Here is a 19,433-nt window from a genome sequence, read left to right as displayed (position 1 = left end):
TCTAAGGAAAATTTGGAATGGACAGTTATTTATTTATTTATGTTGATTGTTTAAGAATTCAATTTAAAATTTAAATACTTATATATATATATTTTTTTTTATTGTACATAAATTAAATAAAAAAAAGAAAACTAACAAATCTTTATAAATGTTTGAAATTAAAATTCTAACTCATATTCTACATGTAATTCTTAAATTGTAATTTAATGTTGATTTTTTAAAGTATTATAATTATAATTAAAAATAAAATCCCCTAATCATTTTAAAATAACTTGTAACTAGCATTTAGCCCGTGCATTTGCACGAGTAATAATATAAAAAATCGTGAAAAAAATTACGGATAACATTTTTAATTTTATTTTAACCGTTTTAAGTTTATGGCTGGGTCAACCCACAATCCGACCAAAGTATTCATTTACTCAACATTATTATATATATATATATTAGTTAGTTAAAAAGTTGAACTTATATTAATATTAAAACGTTCCGCGTTTATCAAATTTGGTGTTAAATTTAAAATATAAAGTCTTTGTAGCCTAGTTGGTTAAAGAGTTGTACTTGTTTTGTTAGGTTGCAAGTTCGAAACATACCTCTAGCATTTTTAATTTTATTTTAACCGTTTTAAATTTAAAAACGGGTCAACCCACAATCCGACCCAAGTATCCAAATTAACCACAGCTCTCGACCCGGCAATCCGAACACTTTAAAAATTAAGCATCATTATATATATATAGATTACAATTTTGAGTTATACTTGATTTTAATTTTGCATATTGATATTTGACCCCCACATTTATTTATTTATTATTGATTAACAAAATATAAAATTAAAACATGAAAAACAACACTCACCTATAAGGAACAAAAAGACTAAAATGTCACAAGTTTAAATTTATCTTAAAACACTTTAAATTTAAGCGTGGACCATAATGGTGAGATGTTAGGTTAATTTTGCTTTAATTTTAAAAAAAAATTAAATATATGTTACCCCAATTATAAATACTTTCTAATTTCTTTTTTTAACATTTTTTTTATTAAGGATACACTAATTCTATTGTTCTCATTTAATTAAAGTATTTTAGTAATAATTAAATTTGAGATTTTTGATATCTATGAAAGATTTGTATGAATTATATTAATATTATAAAATTTATAATTAGTTAGATGTAGATCCTTTTTGAAAACCTTTTCAATTTTTCTTAATATATATATATATATTATATTTTAATTTTGTGGATATACTTTATTTTAATTTTGAATACTAATATTCACTTCTTATTTTATTTATTAATAATTTAAAAACAAGATAAAATATGGTACTTATGAATCATGATAGTCATGTAAATTAAACAATTATGTAAATGCAGACTTCAACAAAATATGGTGATTGTAATTTTGTCGATATTCATAATTTATAAATTTAATTATAATATTCCATCAAACATTTTATTTTATTTTATTTATTACTAAAAAAAACATTGAAACAAAACAAGAAGTATGTCACTCGTGATAGTCTCAAGAAATAGACAATGTAGGCCCCATTTTAGACAACATTTTATTTTATTTTAAGTTCTGTTTTTAATTTTATAAAAAATAATCAATAATTTTTCACTAACCAAGTTTATGTTTAATTTTAAATTATTTATGTTTGTGAATCTAAATATATTAATAAAAAAAATTATTTATAAATGGGTCATAAAGTTTGTTGGTATTACTTAAAAAATTATAATAATAATATATGATTGTAATCTCTCATCAATCTTTTTTTAATGGAAATGTCTACTATGGAGAATGCAAAATTTTTAGCATGTTGATCTGTTTTAAAATTAAAATTTTCTTTTTATACTTTTTTTTATCTAATCAATCAATTTATAATTAAAATATGTATATTTTTTTAAATTTTAAATACAAAAAATATTACACTGTTCAACCAATTAAAAACTTTAATAATTTAAAATTTTCATCAAATAATTTTAAAAAATAACTCAGCATCAAACAAGCTACAAGAAAAAAAAGAAAGAAGAATGGAGAGAAAAAAAATGAGGTAAACATATAATAGTGCTTTTGTCCTTCCTCAAACCAAACAAGTTAACTTAAAATAGTTATTACTTTTTTTTATAATAGACATACAAAAAACAATTTTACTACCATACAAAATTTTGCAATTGTTGTTGGAAAAAAGAAGTAATTCAATTAAAATGTAAATACAACCACTTAATTTTCATTTAATGGATTCGAATATACACGTATAAAATTTATCGACAAAACCTATCACTAAAATAACCCTAAAAGTATAAAATTTGACGGTTACAAAAGGATTTTATTGTAATTTCAATATTATTTTGAATTTGAATAGATATGTCACAAAATTGATTATGAATTGTCACAAATTAAATTTGACAAAATCTCAATTAAACTCGGATTCGGAAACATCCAACGTAACGGCGTGTTTGATATAAATTATTTAAAAGATTAATCATTAAGAAAACTTTGAACCTTTTATCAATTAACTCATTGTTTACCTTAAATACATTTTTAACTTATAAAAAAATCACTTAATTATTCAAATAATTATATATATCAAACAAGACCCATCAAAAAAAATAATAGATATGGATGAGAAATCTTTAGGCCTAAATAAAAAGAAAGAAAATGCATCCTTTTACTCTCCCTCCCTCTCTCTCTCTCCCTCTCTCTCTCTCTCTCTTAAAGCTTCTTCTTCCATGGCTAGCTGAAACTTGAAAGTTAGTTCTCTGATAAAGATTTGAATTGGCAGTTCAACCATGATAAACATGAAGGTTCTTCTTTAACTTTTCAATCCATTTCTAGGGTTCATTTCATTTCATTTCATTTCATCTTATACAGATCTACTTTGTTTATGTTTTTGTGGCAGAAATTTGTTCTGAAATTGGATTTGAATGATGTTAGAGACAAGAGGAAGGCACTTAAGATAGTTTCTTCTATTCAAGGTAAACCCAAATTATAGACATTTCAATTTATTGCATTTTGTGAAACCATGAAAGAGTTCTTGCTCTGTTTTTATGTAAAAGATTCAACCTTTCTTGAAAAATCTTTGATGTTTTATGTTTCTTCATAATCTAATGAGATAGATGTAGAGATGGGAATTAATTGCATTGATTTGGTGGTTGAAATGAGTGTATTTTGTTTTTTAAAATTAAAATACAAATTGATTCTTTTTATGGAGAAGGCAAGATGAGAAAGGAAAAAAGAAATTACCTTGAATATCAATTGGAAATAGTAAAAGTTTTTTTTTTATACAAAAATATGTTTTTATTGAAATTAAGTCTGGTTGGGCTGAGTTTATTAAAAAAATTAGCACACTTAAAAAAATATATATTTAATCAACTCTCTAATTAATTAGAACACTTAATTTATTAATTTAATTTATATTTTTAAAAAACAAATTATTTTATCATTATATATTAATATATTTTAAAAAAAATGTCTATCAACATTTATTAAATAAACTCACCGAATAAGCTGAATAATTGATTAAGTTAAGTTAGAATATGGTTATGATTATGATTATGATTATGAGTTCGTGATAGATTCTAAATTCTAAATTTGTTTTTTAAAATTATTTCAATATATATTTTTTTCAAATTTTGTTATGGAATAACTCAGATTTTTTTATAAAAATATAATTCTAATTTTGATTTTGACATCTAAATAAATATATGTATATTAATTAATTCCTAGTTAAATACCCACAAACAAGGTCATTTTTAAGAATTTGACCAATTGAAATCTCTTTTGTGGGTTCCTTAGTTAGGATACACTCCAAACATAAACAATGTCATTCTTAAGAATTTGATCAATTGAAATCTAGTTTATGGGTTTGTTACTTAAGGTAAACTCGAAAGATTTCAAATAATCATGGTAAAAAATTTAACACAAACAAAGTCTAAATATGTGAATTATTGAAATGTAGGAATTGATTCCATTGCTATGGACATGAAAGAAATGAAACTAACCGTTGTGGGAATGGCTGATCCGGTATCCATAGTGACCAAATTACGCAAGTATTGGACGACCGATTTAGTTAGTGTTGGCCCTGCGAAAGAGCCCGAGCCAGAGATAAAAGAGGAGCCCAAACCCGAGGAGCCAAAGATTGAAGAGCCAAAACAAGAGGACCCGAAGAAAGAAGAGACTGAGGAGAAGAAGGAAGATGAGGCGAATAAGGAGGAACCGAAGAATGTTGAAGAGGAGAAGGAGAAAGAACAAGAATATATACTTGACATTATGCCGTTTCATCGACCATATTATTCTCTTCATCCTCAACCTTATCACCAATTTCAGTACCAACAACGATCGAGTTATCCTTCGGCCAACACACATTACTATGTCGAGCAAACTGGGGAGGAGAATTCTAGTTTATGCGTAATTTCTTAAATTTAAATTGATTACTAGTATGGTTTGTTTTCTTATTATCTATTTGAAAAACAAAATAAATCTGGTATACATTTTGTTGTCTTTCTCTAATGGTGACAATAAATTAAATAACTTTTGGTTTATATATATCTCATATGATTGCATAAGTTACTTGATTTTAGTCATGTTTTTTTTAAATCATTTTATATCATATATATATCCTATTAGTGGAAACTCTAAATTTTTTGTTTGAGTTAATTTTTAAAATAAATTAGTCTTTAAAATTTATTTTTTTAAAACTATCATTTTTATTAGTGTGTCATCTTTTACTTTTTATAAAGTTAAATAAATTTTATAAATATTATTATGAATATTAAATTAATATAAAATAAACCTCTTAATCAACGTTTTAAATTCCTGACCCGAATCTACTCAACCTGGTGGACCCATATCACCGCCCATGTCAGTTCAAGCACCTATGGCTATGATACACTAAATTAGGGTTTGTTTGGTTAGTTTTTTTTTTTTATTATTTATTTATAAAAAAAATTAATATAATCATACATTATTTTATCTTATATTCTCATCATCATATCATTTAATTCAACAAAATTACTTAAAATATCATTACTTTTATTTAAATATATCAATTATAAATTAATACTCTATAAATCACTTTACCACAAAATCCAACTTTCTTTTAAATACCATTAATTAAGATTGTTTAAATAATTCAAATTTTATTATAAAAATCTACATATTGTTACTTTATTTTTTTATAATATTTAATATAAATTAATTATTTTTAATTAAATATTTTCTTTTTAAATTACATTAAAAAATCATTATAATTAAGTTAAATTTCAAATTTAATTAAAGTGTTTTTAACCTATGAAATATAACTATAATTATTTATAGTTAATTTACCATCTTTTCTTATAATTAGTAATAATTAATACATTTAAATTACGAGAAAGGATAATAAAAATAAATATTGAGAAGAAACTTGATAGTGATAGGTTAAATTTTGAGTGGATTGAAAATATGAAAAATTTCTATCCTATAAAATTTTGAATTCATTCAAAACTTGCAAATTATTCTGTCAATTTTTTTTTTTAAACTGGTTAGTTTCGTGTTATTTCTTTTAAATAATTAGATAATATATAAATTTCACTCTATACTATTTTTTAAATTCATTATATATATTAAGTTTTATCACTAAAATAAAATATTTTTCAATAACTCAAATCAAATAGATTTATTTCATTAATTCTCTTATATTTAAAAACCAATAATCAAACATTGTTTTAAAATTTCTAAAATAAAATATTAGTTTATTATCTTTATTTTGATATGAACTTTACTATTTTTTATAAGAATTTATTTTGTTCTTTCATACAAATACATACAAAGTTGTAACATGATTAGTTGTATAATTATCAGCTGTCACAAATTTAATAAAAATATAATAAGAGTTTTATTTCTTAATGAAAACAACAAAATTATTATTATTATTATTATTACTTTGAAAAAACCTCAAAAATAGTATACCAAAATGAAAATAAAAGAAAAATTCGAAACAAATAACCATTTGTCAAAAAAATAGTCATAAAATCTCTCATTGTTGAAGTTTGAAATTATAGTGAAAGCTTATAAGATGAACTTAAAACTTGAAATTAACATGATGAAGGTCATAAAATTAGGGCTCAAAATTTGGTTATTTGTGGCCTCCATTCCATGATTCATGATTGATGAATGCTATGTGCATGTGATTTTGGCCTTTTGTCTTTAAGAATCTCTCGTAAAGAATTATTGGCCAATAGTCTTTAATTTGGGGATCCAATGGTCTGCTGCAAAAGACCTCTCAAATTTTAGTGACTGGATTTTTGCCTAGAAAAAGACTTCACCTTTCACAAAAGCTAACTAGGGATATATATGTAAATTATATGATTTTTTTTTTAATTTTGTTATTATTATTTTTTTCTATTTTGTAAAGCATAACCGAGTAAGGATATAATTCAAATAATTTTTTCTTGTTAAAAGATAAAATGTTTAATGTTATATTCTCACCGAAAGCCCTTAAGTTGAAGATGACACATTAGGTTAGGTCTAAAATTATGTTACATTCTCTCGAAATAATTTTAATTTAAAAAAAAAATCATTTTAGTTTAAACCATCCTCTATTTTGAGACTAAAAGTATTTTCAAATAGATTCATTATTTTATATTTCACTAAAATGAATGAAGTTAGCTCATTTTGAAACACCAGATTTATGGGTTTGGTTTGATAAATTGTTTTGAACATGCAACTAGGTAGATTAAGCTTATTTAGAAACAATAAATTATCATTTAGTCAAAAATTGAAACCATTATTTTGTATGTGAAATATGTAAACGTGTAAAGTTGAAGTGAATGATACCATTAATATCCGTTTTACTCTTATTATGATAATATTTTGTATTTTTACATCTACTAGTACTAGTGTAACTTGTTAATAAATAAATACTTGAAATATATTTTGATTTGAAATCATTTAGAAATAAAAATAGAATTATTGAATCGTTTGAAAACACAAAGCAAGTGCGTTCCCATGATGCTCCCCCTTCAAGAGAAAGAGTGAGACTGATCGAGAGACATTGGAATATGAAATCTTTCTTTTTGTATAAATATATATTTATTTATTTATATTTTATTTGCGAGTTAATTAATTATATAGCTGGAACCATTTCCTATTTGATGTGGCTTCCCCATTATTACTTCAAACCCCACTCCATATATATATATAATAAATAAATCATTCATGAAATGTCAATTCTCTTAAAGTTATTCACCAATCTACCTAGCTATAATCTACCTAGCTCAATCAATTTTCGAGTTTAACCAATCATATTTTCTATAACAAGTTTTTTCTTTCTTAAATTAATATTTTGTCATAACAAGTCAAATCTATTTTTTTTTACTAATTTTCAAAATTATAAAGATAAAAACCGCTTAACTTTAATTTGATGAGTCGCTAAAAAATTATTCTTTTGAAAATAAATTTAAATTGAAAGTTTTTGTAAATAATAAATTAAACTTGTAAAAGTAATTTCTTTAACTTACCTTCTCGTCGAATTTAACTAAGATTGAGAATAAAATAGTATTTTTACTTGTAGTATTATTTTTTAGCTTTTTTGATTTAAGAATAATTTTATGACAATGAGTCGCCACCTAAATTTTCTTACAAAATTATGAAAATATATTTTTGATGTAAAGACACCATCAGAGATTATATAAAGTCCGTCTAATTAGACGGTTGGTACTACTATGATATTCGCATTTTTAAAAAATATTCTTACACTTTACTTATTTGATTTTAAACTTGGACTTGTCGTGTTAATCTTGAAGCTAAGGTTGATTTTTCACATAGTCGGTCACTACTTTTTTCCACGGTTAGAAAATATTGAACTATTATCAAACTGAACCGATAACTTACCGATTTCATATTAATCTTGAACCGATTTCCACATAATCGGTCACTACTCCTTTCCACGTTGACTTGTTTTCTCGGTCGAAAACCAAGCCATGGCCAAAATATTTCGGTCACTATTCCTTTCAACGTTAGAAAGTATGCCATGACTAGTTTTTCTGGTCGAAAACCAAGTTATTGCCAAATTTTCTCGGTCGCTACTTCTCTTCACTATTAGAAACCATGTCATGACTAATTTTCTCGATAAAAAACCCGACCATGGCTAGAAAATTTAACCGCCGGTCCCTTTTTACGGTCGGGAGTTCTTGACCAAGATCACCAAAAACATACTGTGTAAAAATCATCATAAATCGAAAACTAACTAAACATAAATGTTATTTAACAACATCCATCCATAACATACAAAATGAAAGAAAATCGAAGAACGTCGAGAACATCCTTTGAACAAAGTTATAAAAATTTAAAGTCATTCCAAACCTCATTTTTAGGGGCAACAAACACCCCATTTACATCCCATACAACAATTTACATGTTCTTGAGTCATTGTCCACAAACAAGGGCCTAAGAACATGATCAGTTCAAATTAAAATTACTTTTTCAAATTTGAGAATTTTAAATTGAATTAACAAACTCTGAAAATATGGAAAGTTTTATAATCACACAAATATGCAAATCACACGCATACATAAATTCAAAAATGCCAATACATTAATTTATTAAATTGGGATTACAAAACAATGAATGAAATTAAAAGGAGTCGTTACATTGATTATAGATCCTCTTGAGAGCATCTCTACAAATTTTCAAAGCAAATTACTTAGATTTAGGTACCAAGAAGTAAAACTTGGTGATTTGCTAAGAAAATTAAAAAATTGGGATTCTAATGAATTTTGGAGGTGTTTTTTCTATGGTAGCCAACATATGATATTTATAAGCTAGTGTAAAAAACTCAACATCTAACTCTAACCTTAACGCGTTAATTTGCAAAAATGACTCTAGATGACCACTAGTCCTTCCAAATTAATTGAAGACTATATATGTGGCTCTCCTTAATCCAAAATGGCTAGTGTTATATTTGATTCCTTACATCCATGGTGACTGGATTTTTTCATAGCTCAATTAGGTCAAGAATTGAGTTATATATCATCATCCTACGAAATCAAATGAGCTCATGCATCTGACCATTGACTTCTGCCAAGAACACGTCAAGAACAGTTTGAAGGTCACCATGAACGCGATGAAGATAACCTAGGCACGAAAGGAGATTGTCTGGGCCTTCTATACCGGCTTGGGTCAGGCACTGGATCGGTTGACCTATCGCTAGGGGCGAGCATAATTTGAGTTTACCCAAATCCAAAATATTAATTTGGGTTGTGTTGAGTATGGGTTGGGTTAGGGTTATCCAAATTACCAAATTATATAAATTTAATTTAATTTTCTATTATTAATCCAATATAAACTAATCATCTTCCAACTTTAAGTCGAACATGTTTTTCACACGTTTAACACGTTTTTACGTTTTTGGCACATTTAACACGTTTTCATATTTTGGCACGTTTAACACGATTTTGACATGTTTAACACGTTTTCACACTAATAACACGTTTTTCATGTTTTTGTCACGTTTAACATGTTTTTGACATGTTTAATACGTTTAACACGTTTTTGACAAGTTTAACACGCTTAACACGTTTTTGACAAGTTTAACACGTTTTCACACTAATAACACGTTTTTCATATTTTTGTCACGTTTAATACGTTTTTGACATGTTTAATACGTTTAACACGTTTTTGGCAAGTTTAACACGTTTAACACGTTTTTGACAAGTTTAACACGTTTAACACGTTTTTGACAACTTTAACACATTTTTCACGTTTTTGGCACATTTAACACATTTTTGACATATTTAATACATTAATATGTTTTTGATAAGTTTAACACGCTTTTCACGTTTTGGCACGTTTAACACATCTTTTACATCTTAACACGTTTAACACGTTTTTTTATATGTTTAACACGTTTAACATGTTTTTCACATGTTTAACCTGTTTTCACGTTTTTAGCATGTTTAACACGATTTTGACATGTTTAACACGTTTTCACACTAATAACACATTTTTCACGTTTTTGTCACGTTTAACACGTTTTGACATGTTTAATACGTTTAACACGTTTTGACAAGTTTAACACGTTTAACACGTTTTTCAATTTTTTGGCACATTTAACACGTTTTTGACATATTTAACACGTTAACACGTTTTTGATAAATTTAACACAGTTTTCACGTTTTTGACACGTTTAACACGTTTTTGACATTTTAACACGTTTAACACGTTTAACACGTTTTTGATATGTTTAACACGTTTTTCACACGTTTAGCATGTTTTTCACGTTTTTGGCATGTTTAACACGTTTTTGACATGTTGAACATGTTTTTGGCTCGTTTAATACATTTTTAGCACATTTAACACATTTTGGCGTATTTAACACATTTTGGCACGTTTTTCATGTTTTTGGCACGTTTAACACGTTTTTAACATTCTAACACGTTTAATACGTTTAACATGTTTTCACACATTCTACATGTTTAACACGTTTTTGGCATGTTTAACACATTTTTGACATATTTGACACGTTTTTCACACGTTTTTCACATTTTGGAACGTTTAACACGTTTTTGACATGTTGAACACGTTTTTGGCTCATTTAACATATTTTTAGCACATTTAACACGTTTTGGTACGTTTTTCACGTTTTTGGCACATTTAACACGTTTTTGACATTTTAACACGTTTAACACGTTTTTTGCACGTTTAACATATTTTTGACATGTTTAACATATTTTTTTGCACATTAACATGTTTTGATAAGTTTTAACACGTTTTTGGCATATTTAACACGTTTTTCACGTTTTTGGCACGTTCCATGTTTGGCACGTTAAACGTGTGAAAAACGTATTAAACGTGTAAAAAATGTGAGAAACATATTAAACGTGTGAAAAATGTGTGAAAATATTTTAAATATGTTAAAAATGTGTTAAACGTGTCAAGATTGTGAAAAACGTGAAAAACATGCTAAACGTGTCAAAACGTGCTAAAAACGTGAAAAATGTGTTAAATATGTCATAATCGTGAAAAACGTGTCAAAATATGTTAAACATGCCAAAACATGAAAAATATGTTAAACGTGTCAAAAACGTGTTAAACGTGTCAAAACGTGCCAAAAACGTGAAAATTTTATGAAAAATATGTTAAACATGTCAAAACGTGCTAAATGGATAAAAATGTGATAAATGACCAAATACATGTTAAATGAAAAATAAAAATAAAATAATATATTGTGCGATTAAGATAACCTAGGCACGAAAGGAGATTGTCTGGGCCTTCCATACCCGCTTGGGCCAGGACCTGGACCTGGATCGGTTGACCTCTCGCCTGGCCGTTGACCTCACCCGATAGGGCCTGTCGGTGGTCCGTCAGCGTCTCCTGGAAATCGCGACGACTTTTCCGACCAATTTTTTTCTTTTCTTTTCCTACATAACCTACAAAATAAATAATATCACATTAATAACAAATAAATTCATTTGATATTAACTTATCACTTATTTTATATATTTTTTTGTTTTCCTAGTCCAAAATTAATTCTTTTTAAAATTCGATCGTCACGACAATGTTTAAAAAAATAATTATTTATTTAAAAATTCGTGCGATAAAATGTATATGAATTTTTAAAAACAATAGGCTCGAAATTTATTTAAATATATAAACTATAAAATTAAATAGTGAAAATTGTGTATCTACCCAAATAAAAAATAATATTTTTCTATGAAATTTTCTTAATTATGTCAAAAATAGAATTGTTTTTTATTTTACAATTTATATATTTTTTAAACTTTTGATGAAAATTTCGAGCTTCCAAATTAAAGACTATCATACAAAATCGTGATTGAACACCTTCGCATTCTATTTTGGTTTTGATTTTTATTGTAGTGAACATCATTTGATCCATTGATTACCTCGTCACTTCTCTATGATAGAGGTTTTGTTTCTTTGAGCAACTTTGATCAATTTTGAGGGGAGACTTTGTTTTAGATCATTAATGGATGTCATTTGAGGAGAAAGTTATGATTTTCTTCAAATAATTCCTATCAATTTTGTAGGATAGACATAAGGAAGCTCGGACATGTTGAGAAGCTTGAATTTGTATTGATTTTTATTTGAGTTAACAATGAATATGTTTTACTTTAAAAAAATCAATGAAATATAATATAAATGAGTGTTGTTTAAGTGTAACGACAAAAACAATATAAAATTGCGAGTGTCCAATGTGTTACCAAACCACCCGAAAAGGTACGTAACAAAATTAACCGATCAAGATTATATCAAATATATAAAAGAATTAGGCACCTCACTAAATCAATGCTGAGAAAGTAACTGAAAACATTTGTTTTAACATAAAAATTTCATGATACCCTTGTCTCTTAACTTAGACCTATTTAACTAAAAGTGTTTTAAAAATTCAAAGTGAAATTAAACAATCAAAATATAGTAAAAAAAACTAGATCTAGATAAAGGGTGCTTATAATTAATGGAATCTTAAGTCAATCATATTTGATATTATGAAAATGATGAATATACACATAATTAAGTTATAATTAGAAGTCTTAGCAAAAAAAAATAAAAAAATAAAAGTAGTTATAATTAGTAGAAAAATTACATGGTCCCGCATTGAGTGACAAGCAAACATGTTGTCATTATATAATAATACTATTCTCTTTAAGTTAATTATAATATTACAATATTCACAAGGAGCACTACAGATTAATGCACCAAAACATCTAGACAAGCTTTATATTTTTTATATTTATTTTTTTTTGCAAAAAATTATTAAAATTTACATCACCAAAAAAGTGTAAAAGCTCAACTAAACTATGTGAATTTGGTCAAGCAAATTGACTTTACAACAAAAACTTAAAAACTATAGTTTAGGTCAAATATACAAAAATGAAGAATACTTTATATTTTATTTATGAAATTTAATAAAAATTGAATTCATAAAGTCCATTCGAGATAATGGGTTATAAGAATTTACTAGCATTTAGCCCGTGCATTTGCACGAGTAATAATATAAAAAACCGTGAAAAAAATTACGGATAACATTTTTAATTTTATTTTTAACCGTTTTAAATTTATTGGTGGGTCAACACATAATCCGACCCAAGTATCCATTTACTCAACATCATTATATATTAGTTAGTTAAAAAGTTGAACTTATATTAATGTTAAAACGTCTCGCGTTTATCAAATTTGGTGTTGAATTTAAAATATAAAGTCTTTGTAGCCTAGTTGGTTAAAGAGTTGTACTTGTTTTGTTAGGTTGCAAGTTCGAAACATACCTCTAGCATTTTTAATTTTATTTTTAACCGTTTTAAATTTAAAAACGGGTAAACCCACAATCCGACCCAAGTATCCAAATTAACCACAGCTCTCGACCCGGCAATCCGGACACTTTAAAAATTAAGCATCATTATATATATATAGATTAGTTAGGTAAAAAGTTGAACTTATATTAATGTTAAAACGTCCCGCGTTTATCAAATTTGGTGTTGAATTTAAAATATAAAGTCTTTGTAGCCTAGTTGGTTAAAGAGTTGTACTTGTTTTGTTAGGTTGCAAGTTCGAAACATACCTCTAGCATTTTTAATTTTATTTTTAACCGTTTTAAATTTAAAAACGGGTAAACCCACAATCCGACCCAAGTATCCAAATTAACCACAGCTCTCGACCCGGCAATCCGGACACTTTAAAAATTAAGCATCATTATATATATATAGATTAGTTAGTTAAAAAGTTGAACTTATATTAATGTTAAAACGTCTCGCGTTTATCAAATTTGGTGTTGAATTTAAAATATAAAGTCTTTGTAGCCTAGTTGGTTAAAGAGTTGTACTTGTTTTGTTAGGTTGCAAGTTCGAAACATACCTCTAGCATTTTTAATTTTATTTTTAACCGTTTTAAATTTAAAAACGGGTAAACCCACAATCCGACCCAAGTATCCAAATTAACCACAGCTCTCGACCCGGCAATCCGGACACTTTAAAAATTAAGCATCATTATATATATATAGATTCTATAAACCCTTTTTACTTTTTACTTTCTCGATTTCTCGGATATCCATTGTCTTGATTTCCATTTGTCTATCAATAAAATTTGAATTACATCTTTTGGATTAAATACAAATAAACCAACATTTAATCCTCGTTTTTTTAAATGGTTTTAAATCATAAATTGAAATAATTCAATTTTTAATAAAATACAACTTTTATCTTAAATATTTTTTAAATAACCTCATATCAAACAAACACTTAATCTTGAAAGTATATTCAAATATAACTAATTGACTATTATATAAGAAGTCTTGATTATTAAAAGAGCTTAGAGAAGTGGGTTGGCAACAAACACTTAACAGATAATGTTCATCCCATCCATGTTATCCCAAACAAACATGGATAACATACTTTTATTTATAAATTAAACAATGAATTACAAAATTAATCCATTAGATTATATATATGAATGATCATCCATTTCAATATTTTAAGTCCACTGGCTTATAGTTATAAATATTTGAGAATGAGTCAAGATCATTCAAAAAATATAATATGGCTGGCTCGAAGTTTATCCAAACAAATAAATCTAACTTCCGACATCGTTATAATAATAATATTGTGAAAAATTTTAACGACATACTTTGGTTGTAAAATGTTATCCGATTTTTTTCAAACCCGATAATCCTCCAGAAAATAATATGGATAAATATTTGTATTGTAAGTATCGTTATTCTCCTCTATCCATCCTTCGATCCTACGGTGACTAATAAATCTCTTGAAAGGAATTATACATAGATTGCTCATTTTTCTTATCTTGTACCCTATTTTTGTTTGTTATATAATTACAATTTTCTTCACAAATATGTACTTTTTTTTTACCAAGTTTTTCAAAATATAGATAGATCTTTTTTTAATGATATGATCGCAATTTGACATCTTTTACATCAAACACCATATAAGTTTCAGCTACTAGTGCTGAAAATGATCATGAATTCACTAAATTATTTATCAAATGAGACATGATTTGTCATTGTCAATGAAATAGTTTTATTTTATCCATATTTTTGTAATTTATTTGATACAAATAAGAAAGATAAATGGTTTACTTAAAGCTTGTTTAGATTTAATAAACCCGAATTATTAAAAAAAGGTTGGGTGATTGTGATTTTGAGGATATCCATATTTTTAATAAAGTTACTTAAATAATATTATTATATAATGATAAAAAAAATTACTTTTAAAAATAAAAAGTATTTTAATTAATGAATTTATTGATATAATTGATAAGAGGAGATAAAAATTAAAAATAACAATCCAACAAACTCTTGTAGTAAATAACTCTTTGTTTTGAAATATATAATTATTATTTAATTTAAGAATTAATTTTCAATTTTAATTGTCGAAATAGATAAGTATTAAAAAAATCAAATAAAAATATTTGAATTCTAAATAATTGATATGAAAAAAATGTGAAATTAATGTGAAAAATTATTAAAGACTAATTATTTGTTTTTATAGTGACTTAATTTAACTATTTTTTAAATGATAGTTGTATTTTATATGTTCATATACTATTTACCCAATTAAAAAATTAATTTGATCTCAATGTAAAGAACTAAGTAATTTTAAGTCCTACTTATCAAATTGATCTAGTTTTCTATTAATCTTTTTAGTGAACATTTAATTTATCATGGCCTTGTTCCATTTTTTTTAATTTAAATTTAATCAAAAAATAATTTTATCGTTTCTTATAAATCACGGTTACTCAATTTGTTAACCAAAATATCATTTATTTTAAAAAACATTTAATCATTATATATATATATATATATATATATATATATATATATATATATATATATATTAATATATACCCTTTCAAGTTTTTTTTACTACAAAAAAATATTTCTCAAAATCACCATTAATCAATATTTTTTTAAATAACTCAAAGTTTATTTAAAAAATTCTTATTCTAACAAGCCCTATGTTGATATTTATCATGTTTTTACCTACTAAATGTTGACAGATTTCCTTTTAGCACATTGTATACCTTAATCATATTAAAAAACAACTAAGATGTATTGAATTAAAATTAAAAATGTATTTATTATATGAGTATAATTATAATATATATATATTATATATAGAAATGGCTATGCCCTTGGAAGTTGGAAGCACCACCATCTTTTTCTTTTGACCTCATATGTTGTTGGAATTAGAAAAGGCATCTTTTTTTTTATTCTTTCTCTATTTGAAATAAAAGTCAAAATGAAAGTAATATTTTTAAATTTATTTATTGAAGGATGCTAAAGTTCAACTCCATTAACACAAGTGAAGGAATTAAGAACCAAATTAAAAGAAGGCTGGCTTTATGGCCTGTAATAGAATCAAATTTGACAAATTAACCTACTCTTGAATCATTTTTATGTTAAAAAAATGAATAAGTAGACATTTTATATAATTTATAAGAAACTATGAAAACGAACGAAGAAATAAAAAACAAAAAATACGAAAAGGAGAAATTAAAGATAAAAGAATTGAGAAGCCAAATATAATTAACTAAAAAGAGATTAATAAAAATACTCTTATTTTTTAAAACATATTTTCTAAGGTTCATTTCAAATAATATAATCCAGAGCATTACTAAAAGAAGAATCGATTCTCGACTCCACCCACCTATCCCAATATTCTAAAGTGGTTTTCGGAATTTTGGATATCATTCATTTGACATTGAGAACCCTAAATAGAAAACCTAACTTGTATAAATAGATTTTTAAAATGAGCCTTTTTCATATATAGATTTATAAAATGTAAACTTTTACATAATTATATTCTTTTCTTTTAATTCCTAATAACCTATGATAAGTATAAATAATACATTACAAAATAAAACATTCTTCGTATTCAAAGCATTGGACTTGTAATCTTTATTATTTTGGTGGACTTAAAAAAAACAAAAAATGAATCTGAGTTTCCCAATTTTTCTGAAAATTAATAAAAAATGTAAAAAGTGAATTAAATTTAAAAAATATATATAAAATAAAAAAATCATGTCACATTGATACCATATTTTTTTATATGTGAATTTAATAGATCCCTGTCCATGATGCTTTACACTCCAAAAGCTATTGGTTGAGGTATGTTATTCCATGCTATATAATTATTTTATAATATATATATGAATATTTAAAAATATATTAAAAATTGTGAATTTTTTTTTAAGTATATATCTTTCATAAAAATAAGAATTGAAATTTGATTCTTCCACACTAATGCAACTCAAAGTTACACATTTAATCTTGAAAATTTATGTAAACTTTATAAGCATTAAATTTCAATTATACAATTGTTTATTATTATTATTATTATTATTATTATTATTATTATTATTATTATTATTATTATTATTATTATTATTATTATTATTATTATTATTAGAGGAGTGACTGGAAATGAATAACGTGTCACCAATGAAAAAAACAAAAGGTGATAAGAAAAAAAGAAAAAATTTATAATTTTTCCAGTAATGTAATTTCTTCTAAATTCTCTATCCTAACTTTTCTCCCAAATCATTTATTATTATTATTATTAATATTATGGTATAGAGAGATAGTGGAAGGATCACTAGAAGCATTTGGTTGGTGGTTGAAGATCTAATCCTGACCGTTTGATCTGATCACAAGATCCTCGGCACAGTAATAGGATAAAATCACATGGCTGTCGCATGCCATGCTGTCTAATGGAAAATTGGAAATGAAACTTCAAATTAATTCTAGAAGAAATTTTAATTTATTTTTTTTTTTTACAAAAATAATAATAATAATAATAAAAGTAAAAGTAAAAGCAAATTTGGATTTGGACCCACTCAATCTGCAACTTGTTATAGCGCGGCTAATATTCCATCTCAATTTTTTTATTTTACCTTTTTCAAAAAAAAATTATTAAGAAAAATACGATAAAAAAAAGTTGAAAATCATTTTCTTTATTGATAGGTTGTTTGCTTTTCATTTGGATCATTTCTATGTGTCCGACATTTTCTTAATATTTAATGAGATAAAATTATTAAATTTAAAGTTGTTTTTATTTTTTTTTAATAAAGAGTCACTGAAATTGTTCAGTTGTTATTTTGATAAAAAAAAAAATTTACAACAAAATAATATTCATTGTCGTTCAAAATATTGAGTAGGTAAAATCATATTAGAAAAATAAACATTATTAATTTGTTAATGCTAAAGTTGTCGGAGAATTTTTTAAATTATTTGAAATTTATAATAATTTTTTTTTTAAAACTTACAATCACACACTTTTTTATTCCACACTAAAATCCTCAAAATTTACTCATTCGGTTATATAACACATTTCATATTAACTCCTCTATTATGCATTTATTTATTTTTAGCATAATTCACATCACAATTAAGCTTATAAGTTTTCAATTTTGTAAATAATTTTCTTTATTACATTATTTTTTATAAATTAAACTAAGGCGTATATTTAAATAATCTCAAACAAATCAAATACTAATACATTATTTCACACTCTCTATTATTTATCACATCACTTAATTTATTAATTAAAATATTCTTTATTTTAAATTATTATTACTTTGTTTTATCATTATATATTAATATTCTTTAAAAAAAAAATTACTAAAATAATCTAACTATATCAAAAATCGTCACAAATTATAATTTTTTAATTAATTTGTAAGTTATTTAAATAATCCGCCACGAACAAGACTATATATTCATCAATCTACTCTTCTCAACCATTTAGATACAACTTATTGATCACAATTTTCATAGATGTAACTTGTCTAATCTTGAACATTTTTGTTACCACTTCTTGATTATTATCGCTCTGTCTAATCATGCGAAAGTCGAGAATTATTTAAAAACTTCAATTTACAATGACAAAAAATTTAATTGTCAAAAGACAAAATTTAATTCAGCCCAATACAAGAAAATGAAGAAAACAATTAAGGGTAAATCAATCAAAATTTTGTCTCATAAACCTTAATACTCACAATAAAACAAACTTTGATTCTATTTTAAGAATAAAACTTTTTTTTTTAAAGAAAAAGTTCATAACCCTTTTTCATTTTGGTGGCCCTTCTTTTTGTCGGTAAGTGGTAAGTCACATGAACATAAAAAAAAATAATAATAATAATAAATAAAAGTCACGGTTCACGAATCGCGACGTTTGAAAAAAAAGAAATTAAATTATTTTTAGAGAGAGAATGGAAGTAAACAAGGGACCGTGTGGACCTTTTCCAAGCTGAGAGAATCCCTTTGACAATTTTACTAAGTCAACCTAAAAATAAATAAAAAATAATTATAGAAGTGACGTGTCAATTTTCAGAGTTGGCTTTATTTATTTAATTTTGTTTTTAAATTATTAATCAAATTATTATTTGAAATTTATATTTTGTGACTTGTTAAAAAAATTGAAATATATAATATT

General features: G+C 25.1%; 1 protein-coding gene across 1 annotated transcript; it reads left to right on the top strand.

Annotated features, from left to right (window-relative positions):
- The first annotated feature begins 2,792 nt into the window (after positions 1 to 2,792).
- Positions 2,793 to 4,539, top strand: LOC124943911 (heavy metal-associated isoprenylated plant protein 39-like). Its single transcript, XM_047484368.1, has 3 exons — positions 2,793 to 2,798; positions 2,894 to 2,969; positions 3,953 to 4,539. The coding sequence occupies exons 1-3, from the start codon at positions 2,793 to 2,795 to the stop codon at positions 4,411 to 4,413; spliced, it is 543 nt and encodes a 180-aa protein (XP_047340324.1). The 3' UTR covers positions 4,414 to 4,539.
- The last annotated feature ends 14,894 nt before the right edge of the window (positions 4,540 to 19,433 follow it).

This window comes from Impatiens glandulifera, chromosome 6, assembly GCF_907164915.1.
Source record: "Impatiens glandulifera chromosome 6, dImpGla2.1, whole genome shotgun sequence".
Taxonomy (NCBI): Eukaryota; Viridiplantae; Streptophyta; class Magnoliopsida; order Ericales; family Balsaminaceae; genus Impatiens; species Impatiens glandulifera.
Note: the sequence above shows the minus strand (reverse complement) of the source record. Positions and strands in the feature narration are given on the sequence as shown.

What these genes read in the sequence shown, in the direction of transcription:
- LOC124943911 (XM_047484368.1), top strand. An exon ending in GATAGTTTCTTCTATTCAAG is followed by an intron (nt 2,970 to 3,952) that starts GTAAACCCAAAT and finishes ATTGAAATGTAG; the next exon opens with GAATTGATTCCATTGCTATG.